The sequence below is a fragment of the Ogataea haglerorum genome, assembly GCF_019207285.1.
Source record: "Ogataea haglerorum isolate 81-453-3 chromosome Unknown 81-453-3_NODE_7_length_556738_cov_96.333754, whole genome shotgun sequence".
Lineage (NCBI taxonomy): Eukaryota > Fungi > Ascomycota > Pichiomycetes > Pichiales > Pichiaceae > Ogataea > Ogataea haglerorum.
Genome location: NW_025065157.1, coordinates 70435 through 86782, shown reverse-complemented (window position 1 = coordinate 86782; position 16348 = coordinate 70435). Strand labels below are relative to the sequence as shown.

The window sequence follows — 16348 nt, the reverse complement described above, 5'->3', positions numbered from 1 at the left end:
CAACCAACTACCAAGTTTGATTTGCAAGAAAATTTGGAGAGAACAGACTTTTCAGTACAAGTCCACTGGAAGCACAGTACCGTCTCGCTATGCAGACTGAAACGGCCATGCTGTACTGCTTTTCCGCTCTACCTCGATATTCGGCTAAAAATTTCAGGGCACCTAACCCGCGACAAAAGAAGAAACAATTCGACACGTCGAAATTATTTGTACCTATCCATGTCCGATTTTGCAAGTAAAGAGGAGATCAAGGCCATTTTTGCCAAGCTTCAGAAGCACCCTGCAAATAAACAGTGCTTCGACTGTGCAACGAAGAACCCAACATGGACCTCGATTCCCTTCGGAATATTTATTTGTCTACAATGTAGCGCAAACCACAGAAGTCTAGGAGTGCATATATCGTTTGTGAAATCATCGGTGCTGGACACTAAATGGACAGACAAGCAGTTGCGTTTGATGAAGTGTGGCGGTAACAACAATTTCAAGGATTTCTTAATCAAGAATGGCGGATCAGCATATCTAAATAAGACTCCCCAGGAAAAATACTCATCTCAGATCGCGCAAAACTACAAAGAGAAACTGGAGAAAAAGGCAGAACTCGATGCCAGAAACCACCCAAATGTGCTAGAGTGGGAAGGCGGAGCTACCGAACCTGAGGCTGAGGACAGCGCCGACTCCGATTCCAACAATTTCTTCAGTAAATGGGAGAAATCATCCTCCACCCCTTCGCCCCTGGGTTCGAGACCAATCACCCCCTCCAACAAACCTGCAGCCGACAAGCCTGCCCCTTCATTGCTTGGATCCAAGCCAAGACAGGTCCAGAAAACTGGACTGGGTGCCAAGAAGAACATCCTTGGAGGCTCTTCTGCCAATAGAAGCAAGGCCAAGTTGGGCGTCAAGAAAGTGTCGGCAGACATCGACTTTGACGATTTCGAGAAGAAAGCACAGCAGGAAGAAGAGCAGGCTAAATCATTGGGCTACGATCCTCAGGAGGCCGAGCCCGTGGCAGAGACCACTACCAGAAAACCGTCCGCTAGCACCGGCTCCCTTGCCACGCCGAAGCCAACCACGGCGTCAACAGAAAATGTCACGCAGTCTTTTGCAAGGCTTGGTTTTGGTATGGTGAACGCCGCCCCTGCTCCCGAAGCCACCCAGAAAAAGTACAAAGATGTGGAGTACTCCGGCGAGGTTGCTGCCAGATTCGGAAACCAAAAGGCAATATCCTCGGATCAATTTTACGGGGTGGGCTCCTACGATGAGGCGAAAGCGCAGGAGGCCAGAACGAAGTTGCAAGCATACAACGGAGCCACCTCGATTTCGTCTTCCCAATACTACGGCGAGCCTGAAGGCGCAAACCATCAAAGATCGACCTCGTTTGATGGTGACGACATCGAGCAGAGACTGACCGAGTTCGCAGAGAAGTACATTGGCGAGGACATTGCTGCCATCAAGGATGCCTTGGAGACCGGCGCCGGTAAGCTGTCGGGCTATTTGAGAGATGTTTTAAGAAACTAGAGGGTGTATATATAGTAGAAATAAACGATTCAGGCAGTGTAATTTAAAATAAAAGTGGTTTCACAATTATCTGACAATTAATGGTGGAATCTCAAGCGTCTGTGGGGGTTATTGGAGCTGGGCTGGTTGGCGCGTTGGTAGCACTGGGTCTTGCCAAACAGGGATACACCGTCACGCTTTATGATCGTCGCTCGGACCCGAGAACCGCCCAGGAGACAAGTCTGCGGTCAATCAATCTGGCCGTTAGTGAGCGAGGTTTCCGGGCCCTGAGATATGTGGACGAGGAAATGGCCGAGCGGGTTCTAGAGGGAATCATTCCCATGCACGGCCGGATGATTCACGATCTGGACGGAAACCAGGAATCTCAGCTGTACGGACTCTTCGGTGAGGCCATAAACTCCATTGACCGCAAGAAACTCAACCAGAACCTGATTGAGGAGATTGAGCGGTTCAATGCAACGGCAAAGTTCAAAATCGAGCTGATTTTCGAGGCCAAGGTCACTAGCGTGCAAGTGAATGGCGGTGTGACCATCAACTATGTCCACGCTGGCGAGCCTCGAAGAGACCACAGAGACTTCGTGGTGGGTGCGGACGGCACCTACTCCGTGGTCAGACAGAGTCTGCAGAAGCTGATTAGGATGAACTACAGTCAGGAATATATCGACATGTGCTACTTGGAAATGTACATTCCTCCAGGCCCAGATGGAAGCTTCCGGATCGACCCGAATAGACTGCATATCTGGCCACGCAAGACGTTCATGCTGATTGCCCTGGCCAACCAGGATGGGTCGTTCACGTCTACGTTTTTCGGTCCCTGGAAGTTGGTGGAGTCGCTCGACTCGCCCAAGACCATTGAGTTTTTCTTTAAGAAGAACTTCAAGGATGCTATTCCGCTGATCGGCCTCGATAAGATAATCGAGTGTTTCACCACGTATCCGCGGGGCGCGCTGATGCAATTGAATTGCAGCAAATACAACTTCGAGGATAAGTGTATTATTATTGGCGACGCAGCTCATTCAATGGTGCCCTTCTACGGCCAAGGAATGAACTGCGGGTTTGAAGATGTGCGGATTCTGCTGGAGCTGCTTGAAAAACATAGACATGATCGACACACCGCCTTCGACGCCTACTCGGAATCCAGGGCCGAAGACCTTAAGGCGATCCTGAAACTCGCGCTGAGAAACTACCACGAGATGTCGAGCGACGTGACCTCTTCCATCTATCTGTTTAGAAAGAAGCTGGACGGAGTTTTGGGCAGATTAATGCCGCAGCACTGGATTCCCCTCTACACTATGGTGTCCTTCAGATCGGACATCAGCTACGCGGACGCTGTCAGATTCAGCCAGAAGCAGGAGCAGATCCTCAGATGGGCCGAATGGGGCGCCGTGGGCTCAATTTTGGCAGGCACTGCGCTGTATCTAGCTAGAAGAAGTAAGTAGATAACAGACGCACTTCTGACAAATTCTCGTGCTGCGATTGGGCCGAAAAATTAAAAAAATCAACGGGCCGGTACCGGCAGCAATATGCACAGTGTCCGGAGCCGGCGTGACTCAGCAGGGGAGTATAAAAACTCTTCGTATCTTAATTCCTGTAAAATTATGCCTTCGGATACCAACACATCGACCCCCAAAACCCTTTACGACAAGGTGTTTGAGGACCACATCGTCCACAAAGACGATTCCGGCTCGTACCTGATCTATATTGACAGACACTTGATCCATGAGGTGACTAGTCCTCAGGCCTTCGAGGGCCTCAAGACAGCAGGCAGAACCGTCAGAAGACCAGATTGCACTCTTGCCACCGTCGACCACAACATCCCAACTGACTCCAGAAAGAACTTCAAGAGCCTTGACACTTTCATCAAACAGGATGACTCCAGGGTGCAGGTGCAGACTCTTGAAGACAACGTCAGAGACTTCGGCTTGACATACTTTGGAATGACCGATTCCAGACAAGGTATCGTCCACGTTGTTGGTCCTGAACAGGGTTTCACTCTTCCCGGTACCACGGTTGTCTGCGGTGACTCGCATACCTCGACTCACGGTGCCTTCGGTGCCCTGGCCTTTGGCATTGGTACCTCGGAGGTGGAGCACGTTTTAGCTACCCAGACCCTGATCCAGGCTAAGTCGAAGAATATGCGAATCACCATCGAGGGCAAGCTTTCGCCAGGCGTCACTTCGAAGGACTTGGTTCTTCATGTGATTGGTGTGATCGGTACCGCTGGAGGTACTGGTTGCGTGATCGAGTTTGCTGGTGAAAGTATCCGAGACCTGTCCATGGAGGCTAGAATGTCGATCTGCAACATGGCCATCGAGGCCGGTGCGAGAGCTGGTATGATCCAGCCCGACGAGACCACTTTCAACTACATCAAGGGCCGTCCATTGGCTCCAAAGGGTGAAGAATGGGAGAAAGCGGTGAGATACTGGAAATCTCTCAAGACAGACGAGGGCGCAAAGTTCGACTACGACATCAAAATCAAGGCCTCTGACATTGTGCCGACGATCACGTGGGGTAACTCTCCTCAGGACGCACTTCCAATCACAGGCAAGGTGCCAGACCCGGCAAATTTCACCGACCCAATCACCAAAAAGGGCGTTGAGGCTGCACTTAAATACATGGGTCTTGAGCCTAACACTCCGTTGCAGGACATCACGGTCGACAAGGTGTTTATCGGCTCCTGTACGAACTCGCGTATCGAGGACCTGAGAGCCGCTGCCAAGGTGGTGAGAGGCCACAAGAAGGCCGACAACGTGAAAATGGCAATGGTGGTGCCGGGGTCCGGACTGGTGAAAAAACAAGCCGAGAGCGAAGGGCTTGACAAGATCTTCGAGGCAGCTGGATTTGTCTGGAGAGAAGCTGGTTGTTCCATGTGTCTTGGTATGAACCCAGACATTTTGTCGCCATACGAAAGATGTGCCTCCACATCCAACAGAAACTTTGTTGGAAGACAAGGTGCTTTGTCCAGAACGCACTTAATGTCCCCAGCGATGGCTGCAGCTGCTGGTATCACCGGTAAATTCACAGATATCAGAAACTTTGTGTACAACGAGGACCCTGCACAGCCGATAATCAAGCTCGACTCCGAGGACGAGAGCGCTGCGCTTCAGAATGCCGTTTACGAACACGAAAAAGAGCCTCTTGCCCCAGGAGAGTCCGAAGACGAGGCCATCGACGACCAGATCAACGATGTGCCTCCTTCTGATCACGTGACAAAGAAGACTGTCGACACCAAGGAAGAGCCGCCGGCAAAGGCTATCGGTATGCAGAAGTTCCTCACCCTGACTTCGATCGCTGCTCCTCTTGACAGAGCGAATGTTGACACCGATGCCATCATTCCTAAGCAGTTCTTGAAGACAATCAAGAGAACCGGTTTGAGAGCAGGGTTGTTCTACGAGTCCAGATTTGTTAAGGACGAAAATGGAAACGACGTGCCGACCGACTTTGTGCTCAACGTGGAGCCATACACCAAGGCTCAAATCCTTTGTGTGACAGGAGACAATTTCGGATGCGGTTCTTCCAGAGAACACGCGCCATGGGCTCTCAAGGACTTTGGCATCAGATCGATCATCGCCCCATCGTTCGGTGACATTTTCTACAACAACTCGTTCAAGAACGGTCTCTTACCTATCAGAATACCTCAAGACGTGATAAAAGAGAAGATTTACCCGTTTGCTGTGGAAAAGAAGGAGATCACTATTGACTTGCCTAACCAGCAAATTTTGGGACCTAACAAGGAAATTCTTGTGGAGAAGTTCGATATTGAGGACTTCAGAAAGCACTGCCTGGTGAACGGTTTGGACGATATCGGCATCACCTTGGAGAAAGAGAAGTTCATCACTGCATTCGAGGAGAAGAGAAGAAAAGTGTTCTCCTTCTTGGAAGGCGGATCCAAGCTCATTGTTCCTGTGAAAGGTACCAAAAAATCCAAGTATGGAGTGGAGGCCCAGGAATGGTGATTATATTTATTATTAATCAGGAATATATCCTCATCTTTTAATCAACAAATCCGTGTAGTCTGGAGTATTTTCGATGGTAAAGTTGTTTTCGTTGGCAAGGTGCAGTAGACATATGAAACAGAAACTAGTGGACAGTTCGGACTTCTCTTCTGGCGAGTACTTACTCGACAACTTGCTGACAACTTTGGTGAACCTGAGCGTGTTCTCGTCTTTCTCGCTTCGCTGTGTACTGTTGTCTTCCTCTGGGGGCCCATTTTCTTTGTTGTCTTCTAAGACTGAAGAATCTCTTTTGGCTTTGCGCGTTTCAGCCTCCAAAGAGTCCCACAGATTGTCTTTGAGTAACTTCACGTTCACTTTCTTAGCAACCCTAGCATATCCTAACGCTCCAGGCCGTTTCTGAGATTGCGAAAACAAAGGCTGCGAGCTTGTTGGCAAATCAGGGATGTCTCCCTCATCATCATCATCATCGTCAGGATGGTCATTGTAGTCTGCATTGAAGAAAGTGTCGTCGAAACCTTGCCCCTCAGCATTTGAGCCATCACCCTGCTCTTTATACGTATCGGCAAAGAAATTCTCATCAGCTATTCTCTCGTCATCGTATCCTAATCGTTGTGCAACTCTCTTCTTCTTCCTTGTGAGAATTGTGTTTATTTTCTGAGTTGGCTTGATGTTCAAACAGATTAGTCGCTTTGTGGTGAACTGCAAGTCTTCCGGCAGCTTGTTGGCCGTAGGATGCGGAATCCTGTCTTTCTCTGGGATGAGAAGTCTGGAAGCATTTGCAGGCGCCGCAAAAAGCTCTTTATCGTCCAGATCATCGTCATCGTTCATGAAGTTCAAAGTAAAGACAGCCTTACGCTTGGAAGTGACTTTCTGAACGAAGTCCTCCTTTCCGTCGTCGCCAGCCACGTTTTCAGCTTGAGCTGGAGGAATTTCAGGACTCGAGCTCTTCTGATGCGCTTGCTTCACCATGGCAATCTTCCAGTGTTCGGGGCCTCGCCAGTTCTGTCGTGAAATTGTATCGAAATATTCGGCCATACTTCTTCCACCTTCTTCATCACCATCATCGTCAAATTGCGGAGTTGGGTTCTCGTCAAATAACCTTGTCAGTGTGACATTTGGTCCTGAGCGATCGCTGTCGTTGACACCATCAATAAACAAAGAGTATTGATTTCTGTGAGACCTTTCCGGGCCATTGCCGTCATCGTCATCGTCATCATCGTCATTGTCGAGGAAATCACCTCCTCCAAAATCGAGATTATCGTCTTCTTGGAACACCGGTTGCTCTTCAGGAAACTCAAGCTGCCCAATTTGCTCAAGAAGCTCCGCAGCACTTGCCCCCTCTTTAGTTATACGCTCTAACTGCTCGAGGGAAGGACACACTTTTGTTTCTGCGGTTGTGTCAGGAAAAAAGCGGGCTAGTTTTGAGATATTGATGTTTGATCGAATATGCTGGGGGACGTCTTCTTCATGATCGCTCTTGTTCATTATCAGTTCGTTGGACTTCTCACTAGTGTCAAAAACAACTCGTCCTTCGGTGTTGATTTTGAGCATGTTCGTTAAAAGACTCTTCGCTCCTCCTTCATCGAAATCAGATAATGCTTTCTTAAAGATCGGGTCCACAAACAATTCTTTCTCAACTTCTTTCAGTTTTATCGTCTGGAACTTCTTCGCCAGTGTCGACTCGGCACGATGCTTTTTCGATTTTGGTTTTGTTGTGCCTCCTTCTTGCTCATTGTTCTCGTCTTCCTCCTCATCGATGCCTTCCAAATTGTTGGATGTCAAGCCAGACAACAGTTTTCCTGTTTCAGACGCCGCTGAGTCAATTCTTGAGGCGTAGATCTTGACACAGCCGTCAAGAGTGGTGGATGCTTTTTGGAAATTTATGCTGTCGCCATCTTTGAAAAGAGAGAGCTCGTGGAAATAGTCAATGAGCGCAAAGTTCCAGCTGTTCGTCGAGTTAATTTTCTAAACGTTAGCGGAGACGCGTCAAAAATCATACGTACGTTGTCGGTGGCCATGCGAATCCATAACTCATAGTTCTCGTTTGTCAACGGGGCCGAGAACATCCCCGAAACATCTGCCATGATCAGTTGGATCGGGAGACCTGGAAACGCGTGCTGTTCAAGTGTATAACAGAAACTTATCCCACAGATAGATTCAAAAATGCTAATAGTACACTTGTGGTAAGAGAAAGACCCGTTGAGTGCTGCAGCGTTCGTGTTGTTTTGATGCTCACAGTTTTGTTATGGTTTTATTTTGTAAACATCAGATCTCGGTGTGAGGTGTGTTTTGTATGCGAAACTATTTACTCAGCATTCGTTACAGGCAGCGAAAAACACCACCAGGTGTCGGTGATAAAAGGGGTCAAGTACTTCTGGCCTGCGACGCCAGAGCTCCTTCAAGTAATCTTTGATACCTTGGGCGAGAAAAGATGAGGTTTCGTTGACATCTGCCAGCTCCAATTCCTGGCTGCTACCATACAATCTGCTGTTAGCACTAACACGGAAGTCTGTATAGGCATGCGGCAACTCGCGTTTGAACGTGACAATCGGAACACCGACATGCCTATACATTGAGTACGGGAGAATGCGCGGAACAAGGTCGTAGAAGTGGTAAACTCGTAGAGCTGCAGAATTGGAAGACTGGTCCACCAGACTGTTGTAGGCAGCTGCCAATGTGTGAGAGAACACTGAGGGAGCGTTGAAGCTAACCATGAAGTTGTCTATTCCAAGGATATGCAAATCCAAAGAGGTCATCTGAGCTAGAGCTCCTCCCATGGAATGTCCTGTGACCAGCACTCTGTAATCAGGAAATTCTTGCAACCACTTGAAAAGCTCATTATGAACCTGCAGGGCCATTCCGCGGGCAACAAAGGTGAATCCTGCGTGGGCGTAAGAGAGCGAACAATCAAAGTAATTGTGGTGCTCCATATTTCGTACCATATTCTCCTGAAGCACTTTCTTTCGGCTATAACTGATCTGGTCCCAATATGCAGAACTATTCATAACAGGCCGGTATCTGCCAGGCTTGAAATGGAGGTTAGTATACCATTGTGAGAATTGCCGAGTGCCTCGGAATACGATATTGATCGTACGCAACTTATGGTCAAGCAGCATATAACCTTCACCCCCACCATGGGTGATAATTCTGCCAGATTCCTCCACGTTGTCAAAAAGCTTTGTAAGATTGTATCTGATATTTGTGTTTCCCGTGCTATCCACGAATTTTTCCTTGTAATCAATCGGGGTGTAAGGGACCAACTGATCTGGAAAGATAAACTGATTGTCCTTGAGCTCAGCGAGCCCTCCTTCGTCATTCAGGCAGTACGAGACTTGACAATAGCCAGCAGACTGCTTTATATAGTTATCGTATAGCTCCTCGTCGTCAAGTGTATTTCCTGAAGGCAGTTTCTCCAGTGAGGCATCCAGTTGGCTCTTGTACTCCCTGTACAGCGTCCGCCTACTGCTTGACAGGGACTGTGATCCTGCCACGGCGGTAGCATAGCCTATAACATACACCAGAACTGCAACTGTCGGAAAAATCATACCTCAGCTATCCAATTACAGGATGCGTTGGAATATATATGTCGCAGATTTCATGTTCTGCTGATGTGAAAAAGTCTGTAATGCAGACGCTGATCGGGTAGACAACAGGGCCCTTGATAAGTGCCAGCTTATGGGGTATATGCGGCCTTTTGATAATCGGTGGTGATGGTGTGAGCTATATCTTACCCGTCAGTTTTGACAGTCGTGTTGAAAAATAAATCAATCCCTATTTTTATAAAGAAGGGCCCGACTCTTGAAGGAAAACTGTCGAGATGGACAAGAAAACAAACGAGGTGCTCAAATTCCTGATCGATTGGAATTATCTCCTCATAGAGCCTCCGGTCGGAGGATCCATCGCGGAGATATACTTCTGTTTTATTGCATCTTGTCAGGTGAAAGGCAAGGATAAAGTGTCGTGGTTGCAATTCGTCAAATGTCTCCAGAAGCTGGACGAGATATGCATCCACAACGCCTTCACCTGCCTGCCTGCAAACGCATTGTCGCTGACATATGAGGATCCCTTCAAATGCTTCAGTAAGATCACTCACATGGATCGACTGGCTTTGAATTTGATATACAGGCAACTGAAAGTGTCGTCAAATTCGCCTGTTGAGCCACCAAAAACACCTCCCCTACAATTGTCAAGACTCAGGTGGGCAGCACAGAGAGAGGTTCCTAGGGACAACGAAGAGAAACTAGACTTGTTGATGGAACTCGTGGACCGTCCACTTGCCAAGTCAAAAAGAGCCTTGAGTGACCTGTACGCAGGATTGAGTCCCCTCGACATCGAAGACGTGTATACAACGACGTCGAGATCCAAAAGATTGGATCAGCTGACTCTGCTGCTTTCTGTTCCAGCAGGATCGCATATTTTGGCAAAGGAGAGAGCCAAGCTGAGAACTCCGATTAAGCCGTTTTTTGACTGCTGCGACGACCCCAGACATGCGCAGCTCTTGATCCCTCTAACGTCGTTTGACAGGGCAACCAATTACTGTAAACTCAATTTGACAAAGCTCAATGATCGACTCAAGCTGGAGACCGGGTCCAGCGACACATACACCGAGCTAGCAAAATGCGTGAACCAAAAAATCCATTTCATCCCCATCATCCAGTCCCAGACCGACACCAAACTGGGAGACTGCTCATACCTAGACACTTGTCACAAAATGTCGTCATGTCGGTACGTTCATTACGGGCAACTGATGCCTCAGGATGACAGCTCGTCGAAAAAGACTGCTCAGCACAATAAGAACATCAGCAAGTCGATGCAGATCTCGGACTTCACCAGGGGCGAGGCCATTTCTCCAGCCACGAGACCGGAAACGCCAGCTCAGTGGATCAACTGCGACGTCACGAAGCTGGACTTCAGTATTTTGGGGGATGATTTTGCTCTTATCATTGCAGACCCAAGCTGGACCATCCATATGAACCTCAATTACTCCAGCTTGACAGACTCAGATCTGCTTCAAATTCGGATGGACAAACTACAGAAAGAAGGCCTATTTCTCCTTTGGGTGACAGGAAGAACCATTGAGACCGGTCGAGACTTTCTGAAAAAATGGGGATACCAAGTGGTCAATCAGATCACATGGGTGAAAACAAACCAGCTGGTGAGAACCATTAGTACAGGAAGAACCGGTCATTGGCTCAATCACTCAAAAGAGCACCTTCTCGTGGGTCTCAAGGGAAATCCAAAGTGGATCAACAAATGCATAGATCCACAAATTTTGATTTCTTCCACTAGGGAGACCTCCAGGAAGCCGGATGAAATATACGGAATGGTCGAGCGCATGGTGGGGCCTGGAACGAGGAAGCTAGAGATTTTTGGACGGCAGCACAATACTCGGCCTGGATGGTTGACAATCGGTAATCAGCTTAATGGGACCCATTTGGTTGAGAAGGAAATTGCAGAAAAGTACTACAGTGCTTCCGCAACTGAAGCCTGATTGTATAGCTGTAAAAAAATACATCTTTGCACCCGGTCTGTTTTATTTGTTTACGGTACATGTCAATACAGGTGGGTCATCGAGTTGTCATACCTGGAGGAGGCGAAGCGTACGTTAGATACGTGGGGAGGGTACGTAATAAGAGCGGCACGTTTGCTGGCGTTGAACTTATTGGCGAGAGCGTCAGCAAAGGCAAGAACTCTGGGGATGTGGATGGTATCTTTTATTTTAAGACCAAGATTCCCAAAAGCGGTCTATTCTTACCGTACCATAAACTGGTCCAGGTGAATGCCTCTCCATTGAGGCCTGTGTCACAGGCTTCTGTGCTGAACTCCCCGAATAAAGATACCGACGATCATGATCAAAGGATCAATGAGCTTACGGAGCAGAATAGGCTATACAAGCAGCAGTTACAAGAACGAAATCGCATTTTGGAGGAGCTGCAAACAACAGTGGACACATTTGAGGCCATTCTCACCGAAAACCAGAATGAGCTCAAGATGAAAGATGCGAGGTTCGAGAGATTCAAGACTAATACCGATACCCAGATTAAGGAATTGATCGCGGCTGTGGAGACGCTAGAGCAACAGGCAACAGAAAATGAGGAGATATATCTACAGCGTCTGCGCGAGTTGGAATCGAAAAAAGACGTACAACTCGAAAGTGGTGACTATGATAATCTCAAGAGGAAATACGATGAGATGGACACAAGATATCGAACTCTAGAGGCCGAACAGGCAGCTTTGAAGCAGGAGAACGCAGAGGTGCGAAAGGAGCTTGACAAGGCAAGGGAAGAGGCTAATAGCTTGAAGCAGGAGAAAGAAGAGACGGCCAAAGCTTTGGCGGATCTGAGGAAAGCGTACAACGAGCTGCAGAAAGACCACCAGGCGCTCATCAGAGAGAAATCACAGCTTGTATCCTCAAAAGACTCCGCCGAGGAGAAGTTCGAAAGGCTTGAGAACGAGCTTAATGAGCTACAAGCCAAGTATTCCCTCTTGAAAGAGCAGAACGAGAAAAAAACAAGCACTGTGTCCGAGCATCTCGTGAAGGACGGAGAACTGATTGCCACGCCTGCCGTGCACAACGATCCTGCGGCAGGGCGGCCCAAATGGTGTGGGCTATGCGAGCGCGAGGGCCACGAGAGTGTCGAATGTCCGTACGAAAATGTCATGTTCTAATATATTACTATGTACATCAAACTTTGTATCTTTGCGATGGGTCCACATGGAATGGAGACCAAATACCTCTGACCGACTTGTTGAGTGACTTGACGAACTCTTTAGGCTTGGACAGTTTTCTTCCGCTGGAGTTGATAAGCAGCTTCAGCTTGTTTTCGACAACGTCAACGTTCCACTTGCGGACGCATATCTGTTTTTCCAGCCCGTCTGTGTACTGTGCTCGGAGCACGGGGTGGAATCCTGGTTTGTGCAATATATGGAAATGGATTTGTGGATATTGCTGGGCAAACGTTTTGAGTCTCAATCTGAGGAAGTCTCTGGTGCCTTTCGACGAGCCACCGAAGTTGCAATAGGTGATGATAATTTTACGGCATGGATGGACAAAGGCGCCCACGCCGTTTCTGGCCTTAGACACCTGCTGGAATATGCTGATTCCGGCCATGGAGGTGGATTGTTTTAAAAATCAAGAATTTTCAGCTCAGATAGTTTAAAAGTCGGGTAACGCGAAATAGAGGGGAATATCTGATAATCATGAACGTGGCTACCGGGAGGACTCTGGCACTGCATCTGCAAAGAAGCTCTGCGAGAGCGCGGTCTTCGTTCGGGCCAGCCAATGTGGGCAGCAACCTCGCCAACCTGGACGTTTTGGGCTCTTCTGCAGTCCCTGAGAACAACATCGAAATGATCTCTAAGGACTCGATCATCTTTTCCAACATGAAGGTTGTGCGATCACCCAACAAGCAAGGCACTCTTGTTGCTGCATTGTTGCTGGATAACCAGATACTCGAGCTGAACACGAGTTCTATCAGCAAAAAAGGCCCATTAGACCTGACGACAACGGAGCTTTTTACATTGCTGGAAGCGCTCTACCCAAAGCCCGAACTGTTCGTGCTGGGTCTTGGGGGCAGCAGTCGAATGCTGGGCCCAGAAACCAGAAAACACTTCGCCGAGTTGGGGATCATGCTGGAAGTAGGCGACACCAAGAGCGCAGTGCTCAGCTACGACCTGCTGGCTACAGAACGTTCTCCGAAACAGGTGGGGGCACTCATATTTCCATCGGTGTTCTGAAGGACGCGCGAAACAGCTATTTAAGGGTTCTGACGAGGAATTGCGTGCTGAACACGTAGGAGTACGCAGCAAGCGTAAGGACACTCAGGGTGTTGAACACGAGGCTGATTCCATGGTACTTGCCAAACTCCTTAGTCAAAGCTGCAATCTGCTCGTTGATTTCGGGAGTTCTCTCGCTCTCCGGCAGGTCCTCGAGCGCACCCCGTTCAGTCTTCAGACGGTTGCACACCGGCAGCAGCCACAAGTAATTGGTGAGGCCCGAGAGCGACGAGGCGGCCAGCAAGACAATCCCGGCAGTCGGGACCGTGTATGGGGCAGAGAGACCGACCACCACAGGCCCGATCGACTGCGTCAGGAAATGGATAGGGAACAGCTTGGACTGCAGGAGGCCAAACTCCTTGCGGGGCAGCACCTTGAACGCCCTGACCGAGGACACGAACGAGTGGAACGACGTGGCTCCGAAAACATACGAATAAGCAAGCAGGTGGACAGCAGTCAGCATGGTAAAAATTAATTGCACTTATTTCTTTCGGTCGTGGCTTTACTTTATTTATTAGTGATAATTGTCACGCTATATGTAGCCAAGTTTTTCCATTCTAATTTTGACGGCGTTGCGGTGCGCATCGAGACCCTCGACGGCAGCCAGGTCCATCACGGCCTTCCCAATGCTCTTGAGGCCCTCCTTGGTGACCACCTGCGACGTGATGAACTTCTGGAACGTCGTGGTGTTGACTCCCGAGTACATTCTAGCGTAGCCATAGGTCGGCAGCGTGTGATTGGTTCCAGAGGAGTAGTCGCCGCAGCTTTCCGGCGAGTAGGCGCCCACAAACACAGAGCCGGCGTTGTCGACCTTGTCGACCCATTTCTCGGCGTCCTGGATCTGCAAAATAAGGTGCTCCGGAGCGTATCTGTTGCTCATCTCCAACGCCGCGTCGTAGCTTTTCACAATGATCGTAGTGGAGTGGGCGATGCACTGGCGCACAATTTCCACACGCGGCAGCTGCAGCGCCTGGCGGTGGACGGCCTCGTCGATCCTATCGATCTCGGCAGACGTCATGTCCACGGCGATCAGAATCACCTGCGAGTCGACGCCGTGCTCTGCCTGCGAAAGCAGGTCTGAGGCCACAAAGTCGGGGTCGGCGTACTTGTCCGCGACCACCAGCACCTCGGACGGCCCGGCAGGCATGTCAATGGCACACATGGCGTTGGAGTCGTTGGAAACGAGCATCTTGGCTGCCGTCACAAACTGGTTTCCGGGACCCATGATCTTGTCGCACTTAGGCACCGACTCGGTACCGTACGCCATTGCCGCGACCGCCTGCGCTCCTCCGGCAAGCACAATGCACTTGGCACCCACCTTGTGCGCCACATACACCACCTCCGGCGTCAGACGGCCGTCCTTTCCTGGAGGAGACGCAAACACTATGTCTTTGCAGCCGGCGACGAGAGCAGGCACAGACAGCATAAGCGACGTGGACGGCAGCACGGCGGTTCCGCCGGGGATGTAGCAGCCAACACGCTCGATCGGACGCGCAAACCGCGAGCACACAACGCCGGGACACGTTTCCACACGCAGAGTCTCTACCTGGTTCTGGGCCTCGTGGAAGGTCTTGATGTTGGCAAAGGAGATGTCAATGGCCTTGCGCACGTCCTCGCTGATGTGCATCATCTCTGCTGGGAACGGAGCGTTCAGCACCGGAGAGCTGAGTTGCACCCTGTCGAACTTGGCCGTGAGCTCCACTAGGGCAGCGTCCCCTTCCAGCTTCACCTTTTCTACGATCGGCGTCACCAGGTTCATGATATCTGCTGACTTCTGGATCGGTCTCTGCAGACATTTTTCGATATCCTCCTTCGAGGCAGTGGTGGCATCCACACGGCTCATCACGATGCGGCCGTCTCCGTTCACAGGCTTCTCGGACTGCTTTGGCTCTTTTGGCTCTTTTGGCTTTTCTGGAGCTTCCTGCTCAACGTACTTTGGCTTTGCGTCACCCTTGCGTCTCGTCACCTTAAGGGCCTTGATGTCCAGATTTCGCTCAATGTCCGCAAGCGAAACACCGTACTTCACACATCTGGCAAGCGCAAAGTAGACCAGGTCGGCCGCCTCCCACGCAATCTCGTCCTTCGAGGTGGCCTCCACCAGCTCGTCGGCCTCTTCTCTAATTTTGGCATTCAGCAGCTTCTCGTCCTCAAACAGTCTCTTCGTGTACGAGCCTTCAGGAGCAGTCGTCTTGCGGTCCCACAGAGTGGCCTCCAGAGCTGCCAGTCCTTTGGACGAACCAAAACAGGAGGCCGTGTCAAGGTGGCAGAAACCCGCACCGGCCTGCTCCACAACAAACTTGAGACAGTCGCTGTCGCAGTCGAGCTCCAGCTGGAGCAGTTTTTGCGTGGCTCCCGACGTCTGGCCTTTGTACCACAAGCCGTGCTTTCGGGACTGGTAAACGCCGGTGCCGGTCTTGATCGCCTCGGCAATGGACTTCTTCGACGAGTACACCAGGCCCAGAGCCTGGTTCCTGTTGTCAGTGACAAGAGTCGTGTACAAACCATCTGGTCTGTCGGTGTTCATGGCAGCGACGTAGCACTCCACAAACGGCGTCTTGGTGCCTGGGTTCTCGTACTCCCTCGTTAGCTGGCTGAGATCAATGACAGCAGTGTAGCCCCTGGCGATCTGCTGGAGCGGTTGGTCGAAATAACCAAACACTCTTCTTTTTCCGATTTTCACCTGTGTCTCGCCGAAAACGCAGATGTTCTCGGCAGAATCTTTCCCATCCTTGATGACCAGTCTGGCGTTGGGAACACGGCTTCTGATGTGTTCTGCAACAGCAGCAGTGACAAAAAGACCAGACACGCCGTTGTTCAAAAGAGCTAGAACAACGTCTATCTCGTTATCATCAGTTGCAGAGCCTAGTGCCCAGTCGACATAGATCTGGCCCAAGTACGCTTTAGCCAATGCAGTGATTTCCTGCACGGCAGCAACCGTCTTAAGCGAAACGAGGACTTCGCTGACAAATGGCACACTCAAAACGTCCCCTGCCTGAGCAACGCTCACAAGGATTGGAGAAACCATTGATAAAAACTACGGTGAGATGTGAGTCAGGCTGAAAAATATCTTGATTTTTTTCTGATATGCCACGACTTTGGTA

General features: G+C 49.8%; 10 protein-coding genes across 10 annotated transcripts; 6 read left to right on the top strand and 4 right to left on the bottom strand.

Annotated features, from left to right (window-relative positions):
• Positions 1–219: 219 nt before the first annotated feature.
• KL911_002722 (uncharacterized protein) lies at positions 220–1515 on the top strand (the record flags this gene model as incomplete). Its single annotated transcript, XM_043197823.1, has 1 exon — positions 220–1515. The coding sequence occupies one exon, from the start codon at positions 220–222 to the stop codon at positions 1513–1515; it is 1296 nt and encodes a 431-aa protein (XP_043054320.1).
• An 80-nt stretch (positions 1516–1595) lies between these two features.
• On the top strand, positions 1596–2954 carry KL911_002721 (uncharacterized protein; the record flags this gene model as incomplete). Its single annotated transcript, XM_043197822.1, has 1 exon — positions 1596–2954. One exon carries the CDS (start codon positions 1596–1598, stop codon positions 2952–2954), a length of 1359 nt encoding a protein of 452 aa, XP_043054319.1.
• An 84-nt stretch (positions 2955–3038) lies between these two features.
• Positions 3039–5471, top strand: KL911_002720 (uncharacterized protein; the record flags this gene model as incomplete). Its single annotated transcript, XM_043197821.1, has 1 exon — positions 3039–5471. One exon carries the CDS (start codon positions 3039–3041, stop codon positions 5469–5471), a length of 2433 nt encoding a protein of 810 aa, XP_043054318.1.
• A 30-nt stretch (positions 5472–5501) lies between these two features.
• KL911_002719 (uncharacterized protein) lies at positions 5502–7555 on the bottom strand (the record flags this gene model as incomplete). The annotated part of the gene is made up of 2 exons (XM_043197819.1): positions 5502–7339; positions 7471–7555. 2 exons carry the CDS (start codon positions 7553–7555, stop codon positions 5502–5504), a joined length of 1923 nt encoding a protein of 640 aa, XP_043054317.1.
• A 225-nt stretch (positions 7556–7780) lies between these two features.
• On the bottom strand, positions 7781–9016 carry KL911_002718 (uncharacterized protein; the record flags this gene model as incomplete). The annotated part of the gene is made up of 1 exon (XM_043197818.1): positions 7781–9016. One exon carries the CDS (start codon positions 9014–9016, stop codon positions 7781–7783), a length of 1236 nt encoding a protein of 411 aa, XP_043054316.1.
• A 272-nt stretch (positions 9017–9288) lies between these two features.
• KL911_002717 (uncharacterized protein) lies at positions 9289–10962 on the top strand (the record flags this gene model as incomplete). The annotated part of the gene is made up of 1 exon (XM_043197817.1): positions 9289–10962. The coding sequence occupies one exon, from the start codon at positions 9289–9291 to the stop codon at positions 10960–10962; it is 1674 nt and encodes a 557-aa protein (XP_043054315.1).
• Positions 10963–11021: 59 nt separating this feature from the next.
• Positions 11022–12140, top strand: KL911_002716 (uncharacterized protein; the record flags this gene model as incomplete). Its single annotated transcript, XM_043197816.1, has 1 exon — positions 11022–12140. The coding sequence occupies one exon, from the start codon at positions 11022–11024 to the stop codon at positions 12138–12140; it is 1119 nt and encodes a 372-aa protein (XP_043054314.1).
• A 16-nt stretch (positions 12141–12156) lies between these two features.
• KL911_002715 (uncharacterized protein) lies at positions 12157–12582 on the bottom strand (the record flags this gene model as incomplete). Its single annotated transcript, XM_043197815.1, has 1 exon — positions 12157–12582. The coding sequence occupies one exon, from the start codon at positions 12580–12582 to the stop codon at positions 12157–12159; it is 426 nt and encodes a 141-aa protein (XP_043054313.1).
• An 89-nt stretch (positions 12583–12671) lies between these two features.
• KL911_002714 (uncharacterized protein) lies at positions 12672–13722 on the top strand (the record flags this gene model as incomplete). The annotated part of the gene is made up of 2 exons (XM_043197814.1): positions 12672–13175; positions 13246–13722. The coding sequence occupies 2 exons, from the start codon at positions 12672–12674 to the stop codon at positions 13720–13722; spliced, it is 981 nt and encodes a 326-aa protein (XP_043054312.1).
• Positions 13723–13779: 57 nt separating this feature from the next.
• On the bottom strand, positions 13780–16272 carry KL911_002713 (uncharacterized protein; the record flags this gene model as incomplete). Its single annotated transcript, XM_043197813.1, has 1 exon — positions 13780–16272. The coding sequence occupies one exon, from the start codon at positions 16270–16272 to the stop codon at positions 13780–13782; it is 2493 nt and encodes an 830-aa protein (XP_043054311.1).
• Positions 16273–16348: the final 76 nt, after the last annotated feature.